This window comes from Sebastes fasciatus, chromosome 3 (assembly GCF_043250625.1).
Source record: "Sebastes fasciatus isolate fSebFas1 chromosome 3, fSebFas1.pri, whole genome shotgun sequence".
NCBI classification, from domain to species: domain Eukaryota; kingdom Metazoa; phylum Chordata; class Actinopteri; order Perciformes; family Sebastidae; genus Sebastes; species Sebastes fasciatus.
This window is the reverse complement of record NC_133797.1, coordinates 26943761-26968296: the sequence shown is the minus strand read 5'-3', so window position 1 is coordinate 26968296 and position 24536 is coordinate 26943761. Positions and strand designations below refer to the sequence as shown.

Below are 24536 nucleotides of genomic sequence, written 5' to 3'. Positions count from 1 at the left end.
TACATGGTGTATGAAAGGAGGCTGTATGTCTATGAAAGCTGTTGCACTCTGTGGATCCAACATTTTACAAACTGTGAAGGTTTCTTTGTAGCATGGATCCAACCATAAGGGCTTTTGGCCTAGAAGCAGGTTTGAATAGCCAGGATCAATCTGGAAGGGGATTCCACCCTCATTACCAACACTGAGGGGCCCTCGAGCTCTGTGGCCATTAGATCAGATTGTGATTGGATTGAGAACATATTACTCTGCTTTTAGCATCGTTACACCGGTTATCCATTTGTTATTGGATTCATTTTAAAGGAATAGTGTGTAACATTTTGGGGGATCTATTAGCAGAAATGGAATATAATATTCATACCTATGTTTTCATTAGTATATAATCACCCAAAACTAAGAATTGTTGTGTGTTCGTTAGATTAGAATGAGCCCTTAGGGAGCAGGTCCTCTTCACGGAGTCCGCCATGATGCTTCGCCATGTTTCTACAATAGCCCAGAATGAACAAACCAAACACTGGCTCTAGAGAGAGACTTTCATGTTTTTACGTTACCTGAAGGCCACCGTAGTTCTCTGACACGCTCGTGAAACTGTAACATGAGCTGCAGACTAAAAAAAACGTGGTACCGCCATCCGTCGTCTGACTTCCGTTGCTCCTAAAGTAGTGTTATTATGGTAAGGATGGCCTCTGAGCAAGGTGAACGCCGTTACGACGATTTTGCACTCTGCGGATCACGTTACCGCAGTCTTGGAAAGTGAGGAGTGAGCAGAGTGGTACTCAGATGGTTGCAATCTGCAACCACACCACTAGATGCCACCAACACACTGTCCCTTTTAAATAAATTACCTGTCTAGACTATTGCAGGTCTTCATAAGGATGGCATGGCATGAATTATTCTCTGTAACAGCTATAGTATTTCACACACAGGATCAATATATCAAGTAAAAAAAGTGTTTTGTATACACTTTGTAATAACCTCAAGCCTTACAAAGCATCAACTAATATGCCATCTCTCATAACTAATACAAGTTTGCACCCACTTTGTCGAAACCCTCACTGTATATTTTAAGTAATATGTGTAAAAATGAAAAACTCTGCTTTAGTGACAATAACAGCAGCAGGTGTGTCAGAAATGCACAGTGAATGGTGGAGGCTTCACATTTATGGATGCTTTGTCCCTAAGGTTGTAATCTTCTAAGGGACCACCAGAGGGAGCGCTTTACAACATAATCTGCTGTATATTATTAGAAACTGATTTCTCTGCTGTGTTTAACAACAATACCTTCAGATAAAGTAAAGACCATGCATTACTTTCTCTGTTCATCTGTTTGGTGTTCATAAGAGCCAAAATGAGCAGATTGGTAGCACTTCATTTTACAGGTCTGCAAATTTCATGGTAAATATGTGATAATTAGCAAGTAACCTATTTTAATTTTTTTTGGAATTGCTACCCAATTACCCCAATATTTACTTACAAATTTATAAAAAATCATTTTTTTATAAACATTATTTAATAATTATATACTGTAATAGCATATAATGGTTAAAATAGGGCCCTTAGACTTGAGAAGCGTCTGTGCGCTGCTCTTAATCTAATAGAAAACTAGTAGAAGACACTTCTGATCAGGCACAGATCTCTCCATTGTGTGACTTATTGTCTACACAAATGTAACCTGGTAGCTAATGTCACGATTCAGGGAGTTTTTTAAGAAATTTCAAATAAGTTATTTGCTAATTATTATCTATTTAGCAGCAGACATGTAAATAAAGCATATCAATTAACTCTGTATTCTTTTCATGGAAATGTATTAAATAAATTACCAGCTATTGGGAAATAGCGGAATATAATTATTAAATAATGTTTATAATAAAGTAATTTTCGATAAATTTTGAGGTAAATATTGGGGTAATTTGGCAGATATTCCAAAGAAAAATCAAATCAGTTACTTGCTAATTATCACCTAATTACTCTGAAATTTGCAGACCTGTAAAGTGAAGTGTTACCAGCAGATTTGTAGCTTATACTGTACAAAGGAAAAATCAAGTAACCAACATTTCTCAATATTATTTTATTAGTTACCTCCCAACAGAAACATTGTTGAAATAAAACAATCATGTCTTAACAAGCACAGAAATGCACTCGTACAGTACAAGAGGCGCCTGTTTGTTTCTTACACAGGAAGCTGCATGGTTGGAGAGGATTCCTTGAAAGGACATTATGTGAAGTTTAATAAGAATGACTTTGGAAAAATAGGGTGAAAAAAGTGTGGTACTTTTACTCGTGAGACACATACAGCACATCGTTGAACATATAGATGCACAAACGGTAGTTTTACCCATAATACAGTTCACTTAGTTACTAGTTGTTATGACAAAAAAAGAATAAAAACAAAATAACACGATGTTAACAATAAATACGAATATATCAATAATGTTTAGTAGAGCTGAAAAGTGACAAAAGAGGTGCAATCAATATATCAAATAAAATAGTGTATAGTTATTTTGAATTATCGGTGACAGATACGTGATGATACGGGTTTACTAAAGGCTCAACATGTATCAGTTAATGAAATAAACATGAAATACATCTTTGAATTGTAATATACTACTCTAGTTAGCACAGTAGCTGTTAAGCCAAAGAACAGGTGAATGTGATATAAATCTATATAAATACAACAGCTATAATATATATATATTTATTTTAATACCAGTGTAACTTATTCAGTGTAAAATTATCACAACCTATGAACAAAAAATGGGTCCTCAAATAGTGACATTAATATTTTGGCACAAACATGATAACAAGCTATAGTATATATTTATTAATTACACTCATTAGTTATTTGGGCTGGTAGTCTTTACTCTATCTCTAACAAATACAGTATATAACAAAATTAGCAACTAAAAATATTTAAGATGGAAAATGTTTTGCTTATCAAAACCTTTCGTGATTTTATGTACAATAACAATGTGGGAATTATTTTGTCCAAAAATGTATCAAACTTGAACCTCTACTATTCATGAAACACGTCACTATTGTGTCTAAAAAATATAGCGAGGTCACGACGGATCATGGTCGAGCAGAAACACGCAGGGAGAGCGGCGGTTACAGGTTCATCATATTAAAAATATCTGCATGTCTGTGGATAGATAATCACTTTATATTTCACCTGATCCATCTCATCCCTGCCTCGATGTTTGTGTAATTTATAAAGACATTTACTGAAGCGTCTGTTAGATGACACTTTTAGTGTTGAATCTGAACCGTTGAGCTTTAACTAGCTGTGGTGGGCTCTGCGTCGGTGGGCTGCCTGGACAGAAACCACACCTTCATCGGATCCTTCTTCCCTTTCATGGTGATGGGGCCCCGATACTCCAGATTAAACTGAGGGTCAGCGTTCTCGGCAGACTGCAAACACCTGGAAAACAGTGTCAACGCCATCATAAATCACTCGCGCTTTATAGTCCGGGGGGGATTCTGTGTCTTATTTTCACTAACTCCATGACAACATTTTTGTGTCAACAAAGAACATCAAATCCACGGACTAAAACAGACCTACTGGTGTTTTAAATTGATTCCTTCAAGACTAATACTGGTATTTTCTTAACAAATGACAAATCCCTTTTAATACTGCAACCCTGTCTCCAATAAATGCTGTTACCATACAACTAAAAATGCATAACCAAAATAAGTTTTGAGAGAAACGTATTTTCACGGTTTTAAACCGTTTTAAGCATGTGATTAATATTGTAAATTGAAAAAAAAAATGCAATAGAGCTACTTATTTATGTTTAAGCAATAAAACTACTGGGTTAAGTTTAGTAAAATAACATCATGGTTTGGCTTAAAATTAAAAACAAAACTAAGATGCAACAAATGACTGTTTCACACAGGACACAAACAGCGGTCTCCTGGGGGAGATAGTTGCAATTTGTTGATGCAAAGCTCCTTCAAACCCACCTAATGTCTCTAGTAATAAAATCCAAACATGACTTCATACAAATAAATAAAAAAAAAAACGGGATAATATGCCCTTGTACTTCTACTTACCGGTACGTGTATTCGGAGACATTTATTTTCCCCTTTTCACCAGTAGTCTCTGTACGACTTGTGAGGTTGACCGTGTTTCCAAAAAGGCAAAATCTAGGCATCCTCTGGCCGATCACCCCAGTCACCACTTCTCCTGTGTGGATCCCGATAGTAATCTAGAAAGAAAAGGAGATTGTGATTCCACTGTATGCCAGTTATAATTTAACCAATGTAAATAAACACGCCAAAGATAAACCTATTTCTTGTCAAACACTGGCACAACCAAGCTTCAATATTTATTATAGGATATACAGAGCACTGATCATTAGTTATCTGCGGTAAATTCATTACTTAAAGCAGCACATGACATGCCTGATTTATCTTCTTCAATCTATACCAATAAAAAAGTTTGTGCACAGTTTGAGTGTGAGAAAAACTAATTCTAATAAACCTGTGTAAATGTTAAAGGGAGACACTACAGGTGAATAGGGTAAAACATGTAATTGATAGATGCCACCATGAAACCTCTCCAGTTGATTACTTCCATTAAGACAAGTATTTTTTTGTATTACAAGTTTTCTGAAATGTTATGTTTAAATATGCAAATGAGGCATTATCTTGTCAAATATGTGCTAATGTGCATACATTTCCATAACAGAAATCTGAATATTGGATAAAGCCAGGTTCAAATAATCTTGTTTCATTTTGTTGACATATTAGAGTCAAAGGTTTTTACAAAGGGGATTTTGGATATCTATTTTTAACACTCCATAAATCAGAAAATTCTGTCAACAGCCATAAAAAATTGATTTTCACCATGTTTTTAGGAATAAAATGTTAAAAAAATCAGGCTATGAATAATATATGAATAAACCCCTCTGTAAAAACATTCAGAATATAGATAGGAATGAAACTGGAACGTTCGGTGTATGTAAGTGCTACTGAAGTGGAGATTTCTGGCTCAAAGTCTGAGAAAAAACTCATTTTGAGAAAACAACCTTTAAAGATATGGATTGTAAAATTTCATATATTTTGAAGACACTACAGGTAAATAGTCTAACATTTTTAACTAAGAGATATCACCATGAGACTTTCCCAGTTGATTACTTCCATTAAGACAATTATTTTTTGTATCACAAGTTTTCTGAAATGTTCTGTTTAAAGATGCAAATAAGGCATTATCTTGTCAAATATGTGCTAATGTGCATACATTTCTAGAACAGAAATCTGAACATTGGATAAAGCCAGGTTCAAAATTATTGTTTAATTTCGTTGAAATATTTCACTCTTTTTGTAACTACATAAATCAGAAAATACTGTCAACAGACAAATCCACTTTCGCCATGTTTTTAGGATGTTTTTGGCTCATAGTATGAGGAAATACCTCATTTTGAGAAAACAACCTTTAAAGATATGTATTATAAAATTCCATACATTTTGCAAGACAGTACAGGTTTAACTAATAGATATCATCATGAAACTTCTCCAGTTGATTACTTACATTAAGACAATTATTTTTTGTATTACAAGTTTTCTGAAATGCTATGTTTAAATATGCAAATAAGGCATTATCTAATGCAAACTTTTGGTGAATTTAGGAGAAATCTAAAGATGCAAATAGACAGAAGTAGTCAAATAAACAACTAAATGTGTGTTTTGGATTTTTTCTTTCCACTAGTCTGAAAGAAGACATGTTATGGAAGCAAAATAGCCCAAAATCTCAAAATTGACCAGTGCATGAAAACAATGTTTTTGCCTGTAGTGTTTCGTCTTAAATCAAGGAGGTAAATGTTCCACAGAGAGAAAGATAAATAAATAAATAAATACAAGCAACTATCCAGCTGAATGCTTCTCTTAGTTTGTTGGAACAAATTCTTAAAGCTATCGACTGAAAAGGTGCAACATTTGGTGGGTGGATATATAAGGTTAACTTTGCCAGAAATCACTCCATGCACAAAATTTTATATTTATATATAAATATATATAAATATATATTCTTTTTTTTTAAGGTTTGCAATAAAGTGTCAATTCCAAAAGGTGCCCCAGGCAATCTACAGACTAATATTTACTCTTGAACTCGTAGACACTTCAGTGCTTGTTGTCTTCAGATCATGAACACGCCGAGCGTGTTTGAGACAAATGAGAATCTATTTTTAGACGCAGGATCGTGAGATGATTTGAGTCTGTTTCTGCTACTAAACCGGGCTCCTCTTCTGCCGGTGCCATGTCCCAAAATAAACAGCCTTTTGTTAACAAGACATGATTTTCCAAAGTTAAGTCTCAACAGTCATTGATACAATAACAATCTCCAACAGTCAGTTAAACAAAAGTCTGCTGTTTTTTATCCAACTTTTCCCTGCGCATTACTTCAGCGTGGAAATATGTCCACATGCACAGATACTAGTATGCTCAAATCAATCAAAACATCCTTGAGGGCAAAGTGTTGGTCATATTAGCTTGAATGCCAGTTCGCAGCATTCGTCAGGTCTGACACATTTTCAGAGCAATATTAGGAAAATGATGCCAAAATAACAGATGCATTACTAAAAACAAACTGCTAAATAATTAAATGTGTAAAGGAAAACAGTCTGAGAATCACAACAAGGGCTGAATAATTTTCTAATGTGATTATTTTGACTGATATTGCATTTGCGATTTGATTTATGATATTAGAGGAAATGATAATTTTTGTATCATTATTTCTATTTTAAAAAATATGGGGAATCTGTACCAAACAAAGATATTTTCTTAAGTTGATGTATAGGCATCATTTTGCCTTTAACAAATATTGCATGTCCTGCATTTAAATTGCAGAAGGCCATATTGCGATTTTGCTCAAATTTGGATTAGTTGTGCAGCCCTATAAGACATACACTATACAATAAAGATATTGCTAATTGGCATTCATGTGCACTCACACACACAAACCATCTGCCAATCTAAAAAAATCATTGTGAGATTTTTGTGGCCAAAATTCTGTCAGTCCAGATGTTATTTGGAGAATTATATAGAAATGTTAATGTAGAAATATTATATACTATATAAAAAACTCATTTGGTGTGTGCTCAGTGTAGCTTAGCACGTGTATAATACATACAAGTAACAGTATTTAGTATTTGACAGTTTTGGTTTATCATACAAAATCTTACTTAGTATATAGCCATTATGTGACAGTTGCCTTTCTATATTATTGTCCTCTGTCTTTTAAACATTGTCTTCTGTGTTTTTTACTGTGTTGTTTTTGCTATATATTGATTATACAGCACTTTGGTCAGCTGTTGTTGTTTTTTAACTTTGCTTTACAAATAAATTTGGATTGAATTGAATTATAATACAGAAAACATTTGTGAAAGCTAAAAATGTTATCACACCTGTACTGGTTGATCTTCCACTTCGACTTGTCCAGCAATCTCCAACATATCGAGAGCGAGGTGGCAGATGGACTTGGCGTGGTGTGTGCACGGCTCCGGTAGGCCGCTCACTGTCATGTACTTATCGCCCACCGTTTCCACCTGAATGAAGACAAAAATATTTCGCTTTACTTTTGGTTCATGTAAAATCATCTGTTCCCACTGTGCTACAAAGGTTTTTTGTTTTAATGCACTGTGCAGCTAGAAATAAACTGAAACACCCTGAAATAAACACTTAAACACTTACATCAGCTGTAAGACATTCAGGGCCTCTTTGAGCCCCGCTAAAACCCCAGGACCACCTAGCCATTCAGCTTGTAGAGTAAATATTACTTCTTTTGGTGACCCAGTGCCTGAAGCCGATCCCCTGGAAGTGCCGAGGTCTGCTTGACTTCTTAAAGTGCATTCTTGTCTGAAAGCCTGGAGCGTAAATCTGCTGCATGAGGCCTATAAAATGACTCTGTAAAACTACACTGCGTTTAGAAGTTAGTACTACTCTTCTTATGGTGAAAAACTCAAGTCAACTGATATAAATACTCTTGTGTGACTTGTATGTGCAGAATTGCATAACATTATTCACCAAGAGGGTCGGTGTGCTTCACCGGTGCATTTAAGCTAAAGAACACAGTAGTTTAAAGCCCTCTACACTTTGATTGTTATCACTTTGCTGCATAGAATCCTCCTCTTATTCACAGTTGTGGAAGAAGTACTCAGATCTTTTACTTCAGTAAAAATACCAATACCACGGTGTAAAATTAGTCCTGCATTCAAAATCTTACTTAAGTAAAAGTTAGGGCTGGCAAAGTTAACGCTATAATAACATGTTAACGCAAATTTGTTTTAACGCCACAAATTTCTTTAACGCAGCAACGCAACTTGTGATTTTTAGGTTGTAGCGGGCTCAGTTTTAAAGCTAGAGAGAAGATACTGGTATCATAACTAGAAAACCTAAGGTACCATTGGTACCAGCCATGTCATAGTAGCTTGTTGTGAAGGAGGTTAAATAACGTTCCAAACTTGCGCTACTTTTTGGTGAGGAAAAACTGGCATGGCCATTTTCAAAGGGGTCCCTTGATCTCTGACCTCAAGATATGTGAATGAAAATGGGTTCTATGGGTACCCACGAGTCTCCCCTTTACAGACATGCCTACTTTATGATAATCACATGCAGTTTGGGGCAAGTCATAGTCAAGTCAGCACACTGACACACTGACAGCTGTTGTTACCTGTTGGACTTGAGTTTGCCATGTTATGATTTGAGCATATTCTTTATGCTAAATGTAGTACCTGTGAGGGTTTCTGGACAATATTTGTCATTGTTTTGTGTTGTTAACTGATTTTCAATAATACATATTTACATACATTTGCATAAAGCAAGCATATTTGCCCACTCCCATGTTGATAAGAGTATTAAATACTTGACAAATCTCCCTTTAAGATACATTTGGAACAGATAAAAAATGTGTGATTAATTTGCGATTAATCACGATTAAATATTTTAATCGATTCACAGCCTCTAGTAAAAGTATTAGCATCAAAATATACTTAAAGTACCAAAAGTAAAAGTACTCGTTATGCAGAATGGCCCATTTCAGTCATACATATATCAGTGGATTATAATTACTGATGCATTATGTGTTCATCACTTTAATGTTGCAGCTGTTTAACATGGAGCTCATATTATATATTATTATATATCATATTGATAATCTAAATCTGGAAAGTAATTGATGCTGTCAAATAAATGTAGTGGAGTAAAAAGTATAAAGTAGCAGAAAATGGAATGGCTCAATAGTAAGTACCTCAAGTACTGTACTGAAGTACAGTACTTGAGTAAATGTACTGCTTATTCCTTTACTGAGATAAATGTACACAAATGCGTGATATAGTGTCACGGTAAAATTCTTGCTTCCAACCTTGTATACGTAAGGGTTGTTCCGAGAGTCTGTCAAGATGTCAAAACGTGTGTAAACATCATTGAGCAGGTTGACTATCTTGATGGCTCCCTCGGCCGAGGCGTGCTTGCTGCAGAAGGCGTTGAATCCCACGATGCCACTGAAGAGGATGGTCAAGTTGTCGTAGCGTTTTGCCGGGACGGGCCGTTTGTGTCGCAGCTCGTTGGCAACAGACGGCGGCAGAACGGAGTAGAGCAATCTAAAAGGGGAAGAAGAAGAGAAATGAACATTTTGAGCGTAGTCATGGTGCACCGGAGCAGCAGAGTAATGGGCTCGGGCTGCCAGACTGAAGTCCGTCCTTTTGGATCAGCGTTTTATTTGCTCACCCACCACCTTTTGGTCATTTCACTATACAAGCTGCTCATAGATGGGAGGGTGGTGTTTCTATGGTAACTGCTTGGATCATGTCTGCCTGTTAAAAGCAAATACCTTTCATGTTGCATCATAATACGAGGACACATGATACATACAGAACAGATATATTTACCCAGGAGACGAGACTATGTATAATAATCTGTGACATCTTTCACATACAAGGGCGTGTTTTTCTCTTAGAAGGGTGCACGCCTGAACAGCAGCAAAAGCAGCATAAATGTGTGTTTTCATGATCAAGAAAACATAGTGTTTTAAAGCTTTTAAAAGCCAGTGCAGCAGCAGTTCTCTTAAATATTTAGAGAGGAGCCGTGAATTCTAATCAACGTTCGAGGCCCGAGGCGCTTTGAGACCGCAGAATGGCGAGAATAATAATATAGAGATCCAAGAGGCAGAGTGAAAGTCTTTTCCTATCTACAGCAGTCTTAATAAAGATCACGCTCCACCTCCGTGCTCCTCTCAAGCTGTCACCCACTGCTGTGCCAAATTACTATGACAGACCCTTTTCTCAAAGCCAAAACCCAACTGTCGGCACCACAACAGGGACAGGAGAGCAGCTTCTTAGGCAAGTATCAACTTGGGTACAACAATAGATTCTGACCCTAGGTGGTCCGACTGTCACGTAGCCTCAACATAACTGTACGGGAGTGACACTTGTTAGTGTCCTGCTGTGTCTTCTGTGTTTTCTTGTCTCAAGTCATTCCTTAAAAGGGAATACTACTCTTTTATCTCCCTAAAAGACTAATGAATGATCTGTGCCACTTATTTTTCCAGCAAAAGGAAGGTGAAAGAGGAATGACAGCACTGTTATTGTAGTGAGTTTTAGGTCGACTCACAAACTACAGATAATGACAGGGCTTTGGTATGCAATTACACATAATTATAATACACAATTTACCCCACAAGGGTCCACAATATAAGTTTATGGGATCATTAGAGAATTAACAAATTGGAGAAAAAAAAAGAAAAAATACATATTTCTGTTGCATATCACTATGACATTTATCTTTTTTTTTTTACTAGGTACATTCTAGGTAGTTTTGCCTCCATTAGGCCTCTAAAATATTTAAACTATTTGAGAAGATAACAATCTTTATTTGCTTGAACTGCTCACTTTGATAGGGTTCACAAGTCGACTTAGCTTGTTTTAAAGTGGACATATCATGAAAAACCCACTTTTTCAGTGTTTTTCTTTTTTTTTCAGTCAATCCCCACAGACCCCCACGATGAAATGCCCAACTTTACAGCAGAAATAATATGTTTACAGCCTGGTACAGTAACTCTATAGCTAATTTCCTCGTTCATGACAACTGTACGGAGGTGAATTTTTATATAACTCACCCGTTTCAATTATATTAAGGCCTACATTTATGCAAAATTAAGGGCGTGGCCGTTTTGAGTGACAGGTGGGTGCCGCACAGCTGTGACGAGCTTCATTTTTGCTTTTCAGAAACCTATGGGTGACGTCACCATATTTTCATCCATATTTTATACAGTCTATGGATTCAGATCTGGCTCCCCTTCCTTTGTCACATGCCGGCTCATTAGAATATATCACCCACAGCTTGAGAACTACCTTTGCAAAGGTGCACCATATTTTTCTCACGAGCCGAGCAGAGCAGACTGAGCTTTTTCGGGAGGGGGTCTTAAAGAGACAGGTGCTAGAATGGAGCGTTTCAGACAGGGGGTGAATACAGGTATATTCAGACAGACAGTATGAGAAAAAATATATGTTTTTGAACATAAACGTAAACATGTTCTAGAAGAAACCCAAAATACAAGTATGAACATGAAAATGAGCATAATATGTCCCCTTTAAAGGGTCACAAGCCAAAAAGGTCAGGAACCACCTGGTTCAAAGGGCTCACTGACATACCCTACATATTAAGATTATATAAATGACATAGTTTGAGTGGTGTAAAAGTACACCTTGAAGTGTATTTGCAATTCTTACATTGCTAAAGTTGGATCAAATAAATATCTAGCAGGTTTGAGGTTTTACATGATACATTAGTATTTGGATAGTCTGGCAACCTGTCCAGGGTGTACCCCGCCTTCACCCAATGTCAGCTGGGATCGGCTCCAACCCCCCGCAACCCTAAATAGGATAAGCGGTTACAGATAATGGATGGATTAGTATTTGTTTATAATTCCTCGGCTGTTATTCTCACAACAGAAGTTTGAAGTTGCTGAAGCTGCAGTTTACGCCTGAGAGAAATAGTCTAACCTGTCTGTCTTTTTCTTCTCGTCCTCCAGGGCTCTGAGTGTGTGCTGCAGACGATCTGTCAAGATTTCCAGCTCCTGGGTCAGTTTGTACTCCTCACGAAACTGTTCGCCCAGCAGCACCAGGTCACGCGTGGCGTCATGCAGCGGGATGTCGCTCAGGTAAAGCCCCCTTCGTGTGAGATCATCCAGGTTCATAACACTAGAGACACAGAGGAAGGAGAAAAACAGTGAGATACTCAAACCGGGAATCAGCGTAAATAAAACAGAACATAAAGTACGAACCTCCAGTAATGAGATCACCGTCGTCTTATCTCCAGATAAATGTTCCTGTTGTTAAGGGTGAGGTCAGACACTGAGTCTTATCTGGTCAGGTGAATAAGCATGCTTTTATGTTTCAGCCGTTGTTATTTCCTGTCAGGTAGCAACCTTTTGTGAAAACACTGATCTTGTCCTCTGCAAAGTGTCTTCGATCTGTGAGGACGAGATCTCTTGAACTCTGCTCTCCTGCATCTGATATTTCACTAGAAATGTCTGATTGGTTATACAAGGGCCACAAAGGCTAATGGGGGTCACAGCAGAAGAACCTATGTAATTACCTCGGCTCACAAGTTTGTTTGTTTCTCTTTGTGACTGTGTACCTATACATGTTTATAAAAGCATCAAAGCAAAATACATTTGAGCTAACTACAGTTGTTAAACCTGCAGTAAGCAGAATGTTTTTAGCATCATTGGGCAAAAAATCCATATTAACCTTTCAGCATATTGTAATTCAAGGATTCTGAGGGATAAATAAGACTTCTGCACCTCCTCATGCCTCTGTTTTCAGGCTTTAAAAAATCGAACCCGTGACGGAAGACTTTGGTCAATCACAGGTCTTTTCAGAGATTCACAACACGGTTGCCGGGTCACAAACTTTCTCATTTTACATCTAAACAGTACACTACGAGATGATTCTGAAAACATTTGAGGAGAGAAATAGACATATTAGTAACAGAATATTGATTCATATTTGATCAGCGCTGCCTAGTTTGACCGTTTGATCGGAGTTTGCGAGTGATTGACAGCCGGCTCAGTCTGTGAAATCTTGCAGATGCCATTAGGAGCACAGGAGGACAAAGAGGCTCATGATTTGTTTCAGATTACCTGTCTCATGCACTACTGTCAGGATACAGTGACCGTTTAAAAAAAATATATATTTTTTTAATCATATTTGCTTCATTTCTACACACTGCAGCTTTAAGGCTTCAGCCAAAAGGTCAAATTGTTCCTACTGAACATCACAAACAGAATAGGGAATGAAAAGTATTGAGAGAAGGACCAACACACATTGTAGTTAACCTTCATATTATCAATTTACTGTAGTGCTACAGAGGAAACTGTTGTTTAACAAATTGTAACAACTACCCAATTTTACTTAAAATGACAGTATATGTATATAGTGGGTTTTTATTTATACATGCATAGAAGAGCAATGGCTTTCATCAAATAAATTAACACCTTGGAATTTCGGATTCCAGCGCTCTAATCTTTGCCAGAAATGAATGAAGGGTTTTTGGTGTGTGTATATTCAGTATGTGCTTCTGTCGGGACAGACTGTGGGTTTACCTGGGTGAGCAAAGAAAAAGGATGTTCTCCGCCTCTGGCAAGTAAATCATCTGTCCTTTCAATCTCAGACAGCTGATCTCCACCCCCGTCAGCTCGTCCTCGTTCTCCACAGTCTCCACATTCAGCAGGCCCTCCTGTCAGGATTACATCACACTTATGAATATTGCATTATATGTTCTCCTCTAAATCTGCTTCAAAACTGGGCACCAGTTCAGCTCACTCTTTATTTTTAAACCTGCATGTTTGTTTTTTTTGCCTAAAGTGTCACATGCGTCACCCACCACTCGAGGGAATTAGTTCAGATTTTATATGTGTAAAGAAAAAAATATCAAGTAGTATCCCAGGCTTGGCAGCGCTTTGAGGCCAGTCTCTTCACAATGAGTACAATCTGCTTTAACGCTTTTTCAAGTCACTGCAGCTATTATTTTAACACCTATGAATTTTCCCTCCTGAGTTTCCATTTGATTTCTCACTGAAATCTGTGTTCTCAATTCTCTAAAAATATACTAAAAAATAGCTTCACCTTTCTGATCCGTTGTTTCTCAGTTTATGAACTTTCCAAAAAATATCTATCTTGCATGTTGAGTAAAAGTTCTTATTTTCAGGATATTTAGACCCTAACACTCTTTGCTCCATGCATAAACAATATAAATGCATTTTAAAAAACTACATACACCTTTTACTGCACTTACAAATGTAGAGATCTACTAAGTTATGTACAAAATGGATTTCTTATGTACGACAGTCACTGCCAGTCCTTATGAGATAGAGAGCCTAAGTCCCTCCCCTTCCAGTGGACCCCATGGGACCTTATTTCAGAAAAAATATGAACGGTAATCAACGGATATATATCCCAGTATGAAACACACAGGCATCGTAGCTTCAGAGAGAGAGACGTCACTTTTGCAACGTTTGGGTGTGTAGTCTTGCTAATTACGTATTTTCACAGTCTGATACTTCAACAGTTTTACAACAAACTGTGACTTTCTTGACTTGCAAAATTATGTTTTAAATTGACAAACATCATATGTGTGATTCATGGCGCAATTCAAAAAGGATAAAAAAAATAATTGTCTCTTGCCTTTGACTACTGTACATATTTTTTTTCCGAAATAACATCCCATGGGGTCCACCGGAAGGGGCGTGACTTAGGCTCTCTATTAACAAATGTAAAGATCTATTGTGGTGATGTTAATTAAGATAACTTACTGGCTTGTCTCCCAACATGTTAATGTACATCTTTGTTACTATACATCCCTCTTTTCAGGATGTATATAGTTATTGCAAATTGTATAGGATGCATATTGTTTAAGAAAAAAGGATAATTGGAAAAGTTTCAAGATACAGTATGTTGCTCATTTGTTGCAGACTACTAGTGCTCTTTGTAACTGAAAGGCTATGTCTTTGTAGTTCCTCTATCCTCTAAATAAAGAATTGAAAAAAAACACACTAAAAAGTTTAAAAAAAGCTACATATCTAAACAATGTAATCCTCATTAACAGTGTTGATGAAACCCACAGAGTCAGTGTTATGCAGATGATAATATCAGAGAGCTTAACAATGTTAATATATAAGACTATAAACACATTCTGTCATGTACAATCAAACCCTGTTTTGATCATATAGACTTATCTGTGTGTTTTAGTGCTTTTTGTCTCCTGGAAAATGATGTTAATATAAGAAAAGTATTGATGTGATTGGACAACAACGATGTAACCAAAAAAATTAAATAATATGTTCTATCTACCTTGCTTCGCAGAACGAAGACGGTGTTGATGTGGGAGAGGATGCCATGATAGCTGAAGTCAATGTGAGGACGGACCAAAGAAAACACTGAAGGGAGGATGCAGGTACCGGGCTGGAGCTGGGGAATAAAATAAAATGTGCATATTTCAGTTACATTAAATTAGAAGTTAATGCTTTATCTATAAAATTAATTAGTGCTGCATTCTGGGCATCCAAAACTAAGACAGAGATTGAGATGAATACAAGTCAGACTAAAACATAATCAAGTGCTGACTTGATGAAACAGTGTTTGCTGCATGTAAAACAGACTTTTACATAATTGGACGTGAATCCACACCTGAGGCAGGACTCGATAAATGGCGTTCCCACACTGTGTGAGCATCAGGTCTTTGTCAAACATGAGGTGGAACGGGAAGGACTTGCAGAACGTGTACGGGCTGATCCGAGTCTCCTGTGTGCCGTTCTCCTCGAAGCCGTCCAGGTCCTCGTAGAACGCCTCTTCCTCCGAGTCCTTCTCCTCAATCAGAAACTTGATGTGGTCGCAATCCTCATTTTTCGGTTGGATCATCTGCATCGGATGAAATTAAATAATAGATCAAATATTGATGTTATTGTTGCAAAGCTGACTTAAACTTGCAGTAGGCAGAATATTTTTGGCATCATTGGGCAAAAATTCCATAATAACCTTTCAGCATATTGTAATTCAAGTGTTCTGAGAGAACTAGACTTCTGCACCTCCTCATGGCTCTGTTCTCAGGCGGTGCTTGGTATTTCCTCAACTGATCTCAACATGGCTGCCGGGTCACAAACTTTCTAATTTTACAGCTAAACATTACACTACAAGATGTTTCTGAAAACATTTTATGCGAGAAATAGGCATTAAAGTAACAGAATATTGATTCATATTTAATCAGCGCTGCCTAGTTTGACCGTTTGATCAGAGTTCGCGAGTGATTGACAGCTGCTCAGAGACGGCAGGCTCCAGCTCGGCTCTGATTGGTTGTTTTCCTCTGTGAAATCTTGCAGATGCCATTAAGAGCACCGGAGGAAACAGAGGCACATGATTTTTTTCAGATTACCTGTCTCATACGCTACTGTCAGGATACAGGGACCGTTTTATAAAAATTAAGTTTTTTAATTATATTTGCTCCAATTCTATGCACTAGTTTTAATTAGGTTAAAAATGTATTAACGATAATGTTGTGGCACATGGCTACAGCAATAAAATGTTTATAATTAAATATTTCACCCACATCATTTATAAATATTATTCCATTAATGATGCCATGGAGTCTATTATTATAGAATTTAACAGTGTAAAATGGCATTATTCAGTGGGTTTATGGGCATAAGGCATGCTGACGTCAAGCTGCTGTCTCTGCACCCTGTTGCCACAGCAACAGTGGCTAATATTTCCAGAAATTGGGTGTCACATTTGGAGCGTCTGCCATTTTCCGTTCTTTCATTACACACACAATTGCTGGAAAAAAAAAATTATCCTGTCCGTACAATATGATTAGGTTCGGGAGAAAATGTTGCTCGCTTATGAAACGAAGAGAAAACTCCAGCCAAAGTACTAGTAGGGGATGTCTTAGGAGGATAACACGCTGCAGTTATTGGTGCAGATTAACGTGGGCTGCACATTAACAAACAAATAAAAATACTAATGACAGTTTATGATATTGTGTTATACAAATGACAAAATCTGATAAGCGTGTTCGAGTAAATGAGCAAAGATCAAAAATATGGATCTCTCCTCAGGATTAATTTTCTAATAAATGTGCAGTCAATGGCCTATTTAAATTCATCCATAGTTTGACAAAGTTAAAATAAAACCAAGGAAGGAAAAAAACTCCCAAGCTAGAGACTCTATAACTTGGATCTAAAAATACCCTGTGAGTCACAGACATCAGCCAAAAACTCAGAGCTGAGCTGCAGTTGTCGCAGCGCAGCTCTGTTCCCGTTCGCTTGTTTTGGAAATTTCTGTTGTTTAATCTTCACATTATAACCTCGTCAATTATATTCTGACACACAACATTACAGGAACTAAAAGGCTTCATTGAAGTTTGAACCATAAATTAAGAGAGGAACAGAGAAAAATGTAAAGTTATGTTCACTGGTAGCAGAGTGAGCCATTAGAGCTGCAAGAAAAGAGAGGAACAGAAACAGCAAAGCAGACCTTCATCTCTATCTCTGTCCCGTGGATTTGTTGAGCGACAGTTTTAATGATGCCAATCACAATGTCTTGCAGGCCTTCTCTCTCTGAGTAGTAGTGGAGAATCAGATTGTTTCCCTTCTCTGCATCGGTGCAGCGGAACGATGGAGCCCTCATCCCGGGATAAATGGTACCCAGGTGGTCATGGAGAGCATCCAAATTCTGAAAATGTAGATTAAAGATGAATTATGCAACATTCAATCACAGCACAGTTAATTAAAATCTGGCTGAGGCATAATAAGTTAGATGATGATGCTGAACATTAGACATGAATCATTAAATAAGTATGGGACTTGTGAGAGGCAGATTAAAAAATGAATGTTCAAAACTGCAGCAGTAGAGACTGAGATATCCTGACTGTTAGTCCCGAGTATGGGTCAAAAATGCTGGATCCTACAATTCCCATTTTGCAACACAACAGCATCTTTCATTAGACCCTCCGTGCCCGGTAAATGTTGACGTCTTAATGCAGACTTTTTGTAAAAAATTCAAAGTCTCCAGCCCAAACTGAGGTGACCCTGATGACATCACTATGACATTGTCAAGGTTATTTTCACATTTAAAGGTGCAGTGTGTAGGATTTGGCGGCATCTAGTGGTGTGGTTGCAGACTGCAACAAACTGAGTACCCCTCCTCTCGATCCTCCCTTTCCAAGACTGCAGTAATGTGAGCCACTGAGTGCAAAACCGTGGTAACGCCGTTCGCCTCGCTCAGAGGCCATCCTTACCATAATAACACTACTTTAGGAGCAACGGAAGTCAGACGGCGGCTGGAGGTACCACGGTTTTGCAGTCTGCAGCTCACGTTACCACAGTTTCACAAGTGTGTTGGAGAACTACGGCTTCAGGTAACGTAGAAACGTGAAAGGCTCTCTCTAGAGCCAGTGTTTGGATGGTCCGTTCTAGGCTACTGTAGAAACATGGCGGACTCTGCGAAGAAACCCGCTCCCCACATAGATATGAAAGCCTCATTCTAAGCTAACGAAAACACAACAATTCTTAATTTCAGGTGATTATACACTAATGAAATCATAGTTATGAATGTTATATTCCATTTCTGCCAATAGATCCCCGAAATGTTACACACTGTTCCTTTAAACATTTCAATTTTACAAGCACTGGTGGTTAATATTAGCATCCAGCTCTCCTACATTCAAAGAGGAGCGAGCGTACCTGCAGGAATTCACGAACATTTGATCCTAACACCCGCAAGATGGTGTCATATCCCGACTCTTGGCAAAATTCAAAAAACATCTTCCCAAACATCTGCAAGATGTCTCCTGCATCGATCTCTGAAATACAGAAAGGATCTCATCAGTATCTCCTTTTACGATACAAAGTTATAATACAGCACATACAGTGTCGTTTTTATTCCACTAATTGAAAAGAAACACACTTACTGAGGACTTTGCTTGCAGCAGAAACAAGATCGTATGTTTTGCCGTCTTCATATATGATCCTAACAAGGAACTGACCCTCAATATCAAGCTGAGCCTCCCTCCTGAAAACAAACATAAGTCATGAGCAAATGTCACAGCAGAAATAAACAGTCACTGTAGGCAACCAATGGCTTTGCCTTTTTGGAATTTCTTTTAAATTCACATCTGTTTACAGGAATAATACAATAACACCGTATTTGTCTTATTTGTGGCCAGACAGTGTGAGCTGTCTTGATTTATATTTCAGTAACAAAACAAATGCTTCCATGTTTGCTCTGAAGTGGTTGTGTGGTTTTAAAGCTGCACTGTTGATCAAGTACAGATAAGCTCAGAGTGCTATTTATACATTTGACAGCCCAATTTTTACAAAATTGTCAGAAAACTTAATGAGGTTCTGATTAGTACTGTTTAACTGAGAAAACAGACATGATTTACGGGCCTGAGAAGCAGCCGACATTTTATCAGAGTGTGTAACAGCTGAGAAAACATACCAAGCTTGAAAGAGTTTGTAAAGAAAATAAGAATTTATTTTTAAATGATTCGGCTCATCAAAAGGTCTGAAGACAGACCAAACATGATAAATTGTGCATTAAATAACAATGAGTTGCATTTGCAGAGAGCTCCAGGGTTGTTTTTTTTGGTGGCTCAAGAATGACTGAAAACATTTACACAACGCAGCTGCTGCTGTTTTCATTCTTCTTTTTTTTAGCCAGGGTCACATCTAGGGCTCCAAACCTTTCAACATGCTGAAAAAATGTCATGTTAACATTATAGTGGAAGACATTCATCCTACAGCATGTGTGTTGGACTGGGGTGTACCACATTCTCCCTCTATATCAGTCATTCCCAAAGCCTGGGTCGGGACCCTCGGGTGGGTCGCAGGACATTTTATTAGGGTCGCCAAATGAATTTGCGGAATTTCTTCCACTGTCTTTTATTCAAGATTTATATCTGCAGTACACCTTTGAGCCACATGAGGGAGCCTGAATGTTCGTATTATTCTGATAATTTCCGCCTACTTGTAACATTGAATGTAATATGAAAGACTAGCGTACATTCTGTTAGTTTTACTGATGACAAAAAACAAGAGCCTAAACGCATTTATTTGGTCTCATTTATAAATTATTTAACGTGTGTATGTGTTTTCAATAATACATGCATAAAACAAAGTTGTGATTTATCGAACCTAGGCTATATCTCTTTGAAATGGCTGGTTCACCTATTCAAGATAAAATAAGGCGATGCGGAAATGGCAGTAAAAATGATCAGGAACGTTCATTGACACACAAATTTGCACGATTTGTAGACAAGGCCTATTGTGAATTAGGTCGCGATGGTTTGCCATTTTTAAAAAGTGGGTACCCAGAAAAAGAAGTTTGGGAAACACTGCTCTACAGGATATGATACAAAAGCTAATGTACATTGGCTTATGGGAGGTTTTTTTATTTATGTATTTACATATCTTCCCCCACCAGAGTTGTATTCTTTGCAGTCTGCAGAGTTCCTGTCTAGTGAAAATCATGTGTCTTCTAATTTCAATAGGAGATCAATTTAAGTATTTACTGTTATGAGAATTTAAAATTATAACCATTTAACCGACCATGTTTTTCTACAGCACAGAAAAGTTGATGTTGAGTTGGGAATAAAACATACTAAATAAAAGTTATTACAACTAAACCATTAAATGAGTAAATCAAATATTAAAAATTATAAAAAAAAAAAATTTGACAGTTAATTTTAGGTCCCTGGTTACATTTTTCTGTAGGATGGTGGTGCTCCGACTCACGACCTCAGTATTTATAAAACCCTGGCAACGGCCATGTTACTTTACTTTAGTGTTTCTACTTTGCTTTGTACTTTCTACTGCACATTTCAGAGGGAACTATTGTACTTTTTACTCCACTACATTTATTTGACAGTTAGAACTAGTAGTTACTTTTCAGATTTTGTTTTTAAGATACAAAACATTACAATTTAATAGAATATGATACATTGTAAACTACCCAAAAATATATTAAGCCAAAGAGATTAATTCCACCTCGACCAGCTACAACATTAACATGTTACTCATACACATTAATGCACTAGTAATAATCAAATATCATAATATAACACGTACAGGGACTATTCTTCTGCATTAAGACTTTTGATACTTGTAAGTAGGGCTGGGCGATAATTTGATTTGATAATTTATCGTCTTTCAATGTAATGATATCGTGATGGAACCACATATCGAGATATCGTGATAAACAATTATGTTGTCTAAATTGATAATAAAAAGCACATAGTCTACTAACTCAAATTTCTCCAAAAATCGGTTCATTTTGCACTAAAGTTCAATAAGAAAAATACTCCGTTCTTTATTTAACAAGTATTTAATTCACACAGGAGTATATAAAACTATGTGGTTTACTTATATTTTTGTACAAACATGCTATCTTGTGATATATATCGTTATCGAGATGTGAAATTATCTGTATTGAGATAGAAGATTTGGGCCATATCGCCCAGCCCTACTTGTAAGTACATTTTGCTGATCATACTTGTATATTTTTACTTAGCCTAAGTAAGATTTTTTAATGTAGCAGTATTTTTACATTGTTGTAATACTACTTTTCAGCCTCAAACCAGTGTTTTCTGGCCTAAATTTCAACCTACAACTATTGGAGCTCTTGACTAAAGTTTGGAGAGAATTTAAAATCTGATATTTACCAACTTTATCTGAGTTTCAGTGTGAGGCTGCTGCAGAGGATGAAGGTTAATCATTACATCTCATTTGCATCTCTGGAATGCACTCCCTGTAGAGATACGATCATCTAACTCTGTATCCACTTTTAAAAAACTTTTGAAAACTATTTTTTTAGGGATAGCATTCCTATAAGCATAAGACTGGGTATAAATATATGTATGTATACATCCGTTTCTGTATATACACAGGCTGCTGCTCCCCAAGTGCTCCACAGACAGACTCAGGAAATCCTTTGTCCCCCGAGCCATCAAACTGTACAACATCTCTCTAGGGAGGGGGGACAAAGGAGGACGGTCTGCAGGACAGATAATAATGCACTATACTCACTTTTAACAGTCTCTTCTGCACTATATTCACTTTTTTAATAGTCGTGTATCACAGCTGTTACCCTGCACTATATTCAGTTTTAACAGTTTTCTTCATCCCCTTGTATTTTTATATCTAGTATATATTTTTGTACTTTGCACTACTAACTTTTTTACTGCCTTTTTACTAACATGTTTTGCACTATGGAACTGTGATGCTGGAAACTTGAATTTCCCTCGGGATCAATAAAGTTACTATCTACGTATCTATCTATCTATCTATCTATCTATCTATCTATTTAGGTATATATACTGTATATTTGTTTTATCAACTTGTCCTACAATTTTACCACTTCTATTATTATTGATATGTTCTGTGATGTTCTGTTTTACCATATTTTTTACTTTATTTATCTGCTTTAATTGTCTTGTGGAGCACTTTGTAACATCTGTTTTGAGAAGTGCTATATAAATAAATGTATTATTATTATTATTATTATTATTACAGTAAAGGCAAATATCCCAGCTGACAGTGAGATGGCTGTATAGTATCCTTGTTGTGGTCTGTCTGGTTAAAGGCCACAGTGTAACCACCAGCTGGTGTAACCTATGATACCACATACAGGGCCAAAGAGTAAACACATCCAGATCCAGAAACTCACTTGATGTCTTCCCACACTTCCGGGCCGTAATTCCTTAAAACGAGGAGCTCCAAGGCGTGATTCACAAAACCATACTGTAAAATTATTATAATAAAAAAAAACATGAGCAATGTCAATAGTATTTCATGGAAACAGACATTTAAAAAAATTAGCTATATATGTGTGATTTATACGATGCATTGCTAAAAACATAAGCCTGAAATACATATTATGTTCATCTGATATATGCAGTTTATTCGCATCATAGCGGTCAGAAACAGGAAATGTCAAACACACAACGTCATGCGACAAAACAGACTATTTAGCAGCATTGAAACACAATATATAATCTAATTAAACATACCATGATGCAGGTCGCTCTTCTTTTTCCTTGTTTTTTAAGAGAAATGCGTTGAATCTGACTCAACCTTCATGGTTTGGTACAGATGCTGAGTGTCTCTGCGTCCATTCCAACCTGTTTTAGTTCCTCCCCTCAGCTGGTGACTGACAGCGAGTCTGACCAATAGCAGAGCAGAGAGGCTCTTACGTAAGCACGTCACTGACCAATGAGAACACAGCTGCGTTGTCCAACATGATGCTGGTGAACCTGAAATCACCACAGGCTGCTACATAGTTTCTGATATGAACGTCATGTTTCACGCTATAAACTTTACAACTGATGTTATCTGTTACACTGTAACACAAAAATAACTTATCTTAAGAAACTTTGAGCAAAGCAGTAAATTTTTCTAAAAAGTCATAAAGCATGATATGATATAGCCTATTTGGAAGAAGTACTGGTCCTTTATTTTAGTAAAAGATGCTGCGACATGCTGCTGAAACTACTTTTTTTTTTTTAAGAGTCCTGCATTCAAAATGTAGGCAAAATAAAAAATGATAATGATGAAAAAAAATTCCATTATAGGTAAAAAATACAGAAGTATTTGTACTTTGAAGCAAAATGTACTTTAAGTATCATAAGTAAAAGTACTCATTATGAATAATAACTCCTTTCAGAAGGGATTATTAACATGTATTGGCCTGTTTTATTATTACATTATTATTATTATTATTAATAATCTATTGATGCTTTAACATCTAGGCTAAATAGTAATTTAATATTGTAGCGGGTCAAAAGGTCACTAATTCACAGTTTTTATATGTTTAATTGCTAACAATACACCATAACCTCTATAATGAGTACAACTACAGAAGTATTATCAGCTAAATGTACTTTAAGTATCATAAGTAAAAGTAGTCATTATAAATAAGGACTCCTTTCAGAAATGAATATTAACATAAAAAGGCATGTTAATATTATTGTTGTTGTTGTTGTTATTGTTATTATTAATAATAATAATAATAATAATATCATTTAATTTATTGATGCTTTAACATCTAGGCTAAATATTAATTTAATATTGTAGCAGGTCAAAAGGTAGCTAATTCACAGTTTTTATGTTTAATTGCTAACAATACACCATAACCTATATAATGAGCCGATCATGTGTTTTTTTATGTAAAATCTTAAATTAACTACAGTTCAGCTGTAAGATAATTGTATATAGTAGATTCAAAAGTACAATATTTTGCTCTGAAATGTAGTGAAGTAGAAGTATAACGTAGCATAAAATAAGTGCTAAAAATAACGTGCAAGTAACTGAAAATTGTAATTACAGATTAGTATGTAACTTGAGTAAATGTACATATCATAATCGTGTAATTTACATTTCAAGTCTTTTATATTGCAGAATACTATAAACACTGTAGAGTCATTTTAATGTCAATATTTATTGCGCTTTGATTACATTACAATAATGATTAAAGCACATCATTATGAGGGATAGT

General features: G+C 36.5%; 1 protein-coding gene across 1 annotated transcript; it reads right to left on the bottom strand.

Annotated features, from left to right (window-relative positions):
- Positions 1-2050: 2050 nt before the first annotated feature.
- On the bottom strand, positions 2051-23193 carry gucy1b1 (guanylate cyclase 1 soluble subunit beta 1). The gene is made up of 13 exons (XM_074629939.1): positions 23053-23193; positions 22710-22783; positions 18955-19055; positions 18728-18846; positions 17520-17717; positions 15678-15908; positions 15342-15458; positions 13595-13728; positions 11991-12188; positions 9353-9590; positions 7398-7538; positions 4048-4202; positions 2051-3415 (listed from the first exon to the last, which is right to left on the bottom strand). Exons 1-13 carry the CDS (start codon positions 23053-23055, stop codon positions 3271-3273), a joined length of 1854 nt encoding a protein of 617 aa, XP_074486040.1. The 5' UTR covers positions 23056-23193; the 3' UTR covers positions 2051-3270.
- Positions 23194-24536: the final 1343 nt, after the last annotated feature.

Coding starts and splice junctions, on each gene's coding strand:
- gucy1b1 (XM_074629939.1), bottom strand. Junction 19,056..22,709: donor GAAGTGTGGGAAGACATCAA/GTGAGTTTCTGG, acceptor GTTTGTTTTCAG/GAGGGAGGCTCAGCTTGATA. Junction 12,189..13,594: donor CTTTTTCTTTGCTCACCCAG/GTAAACCCACAG, acceptor CTGTGTCTCTAG/TGTTATGAACCTGGATGATC.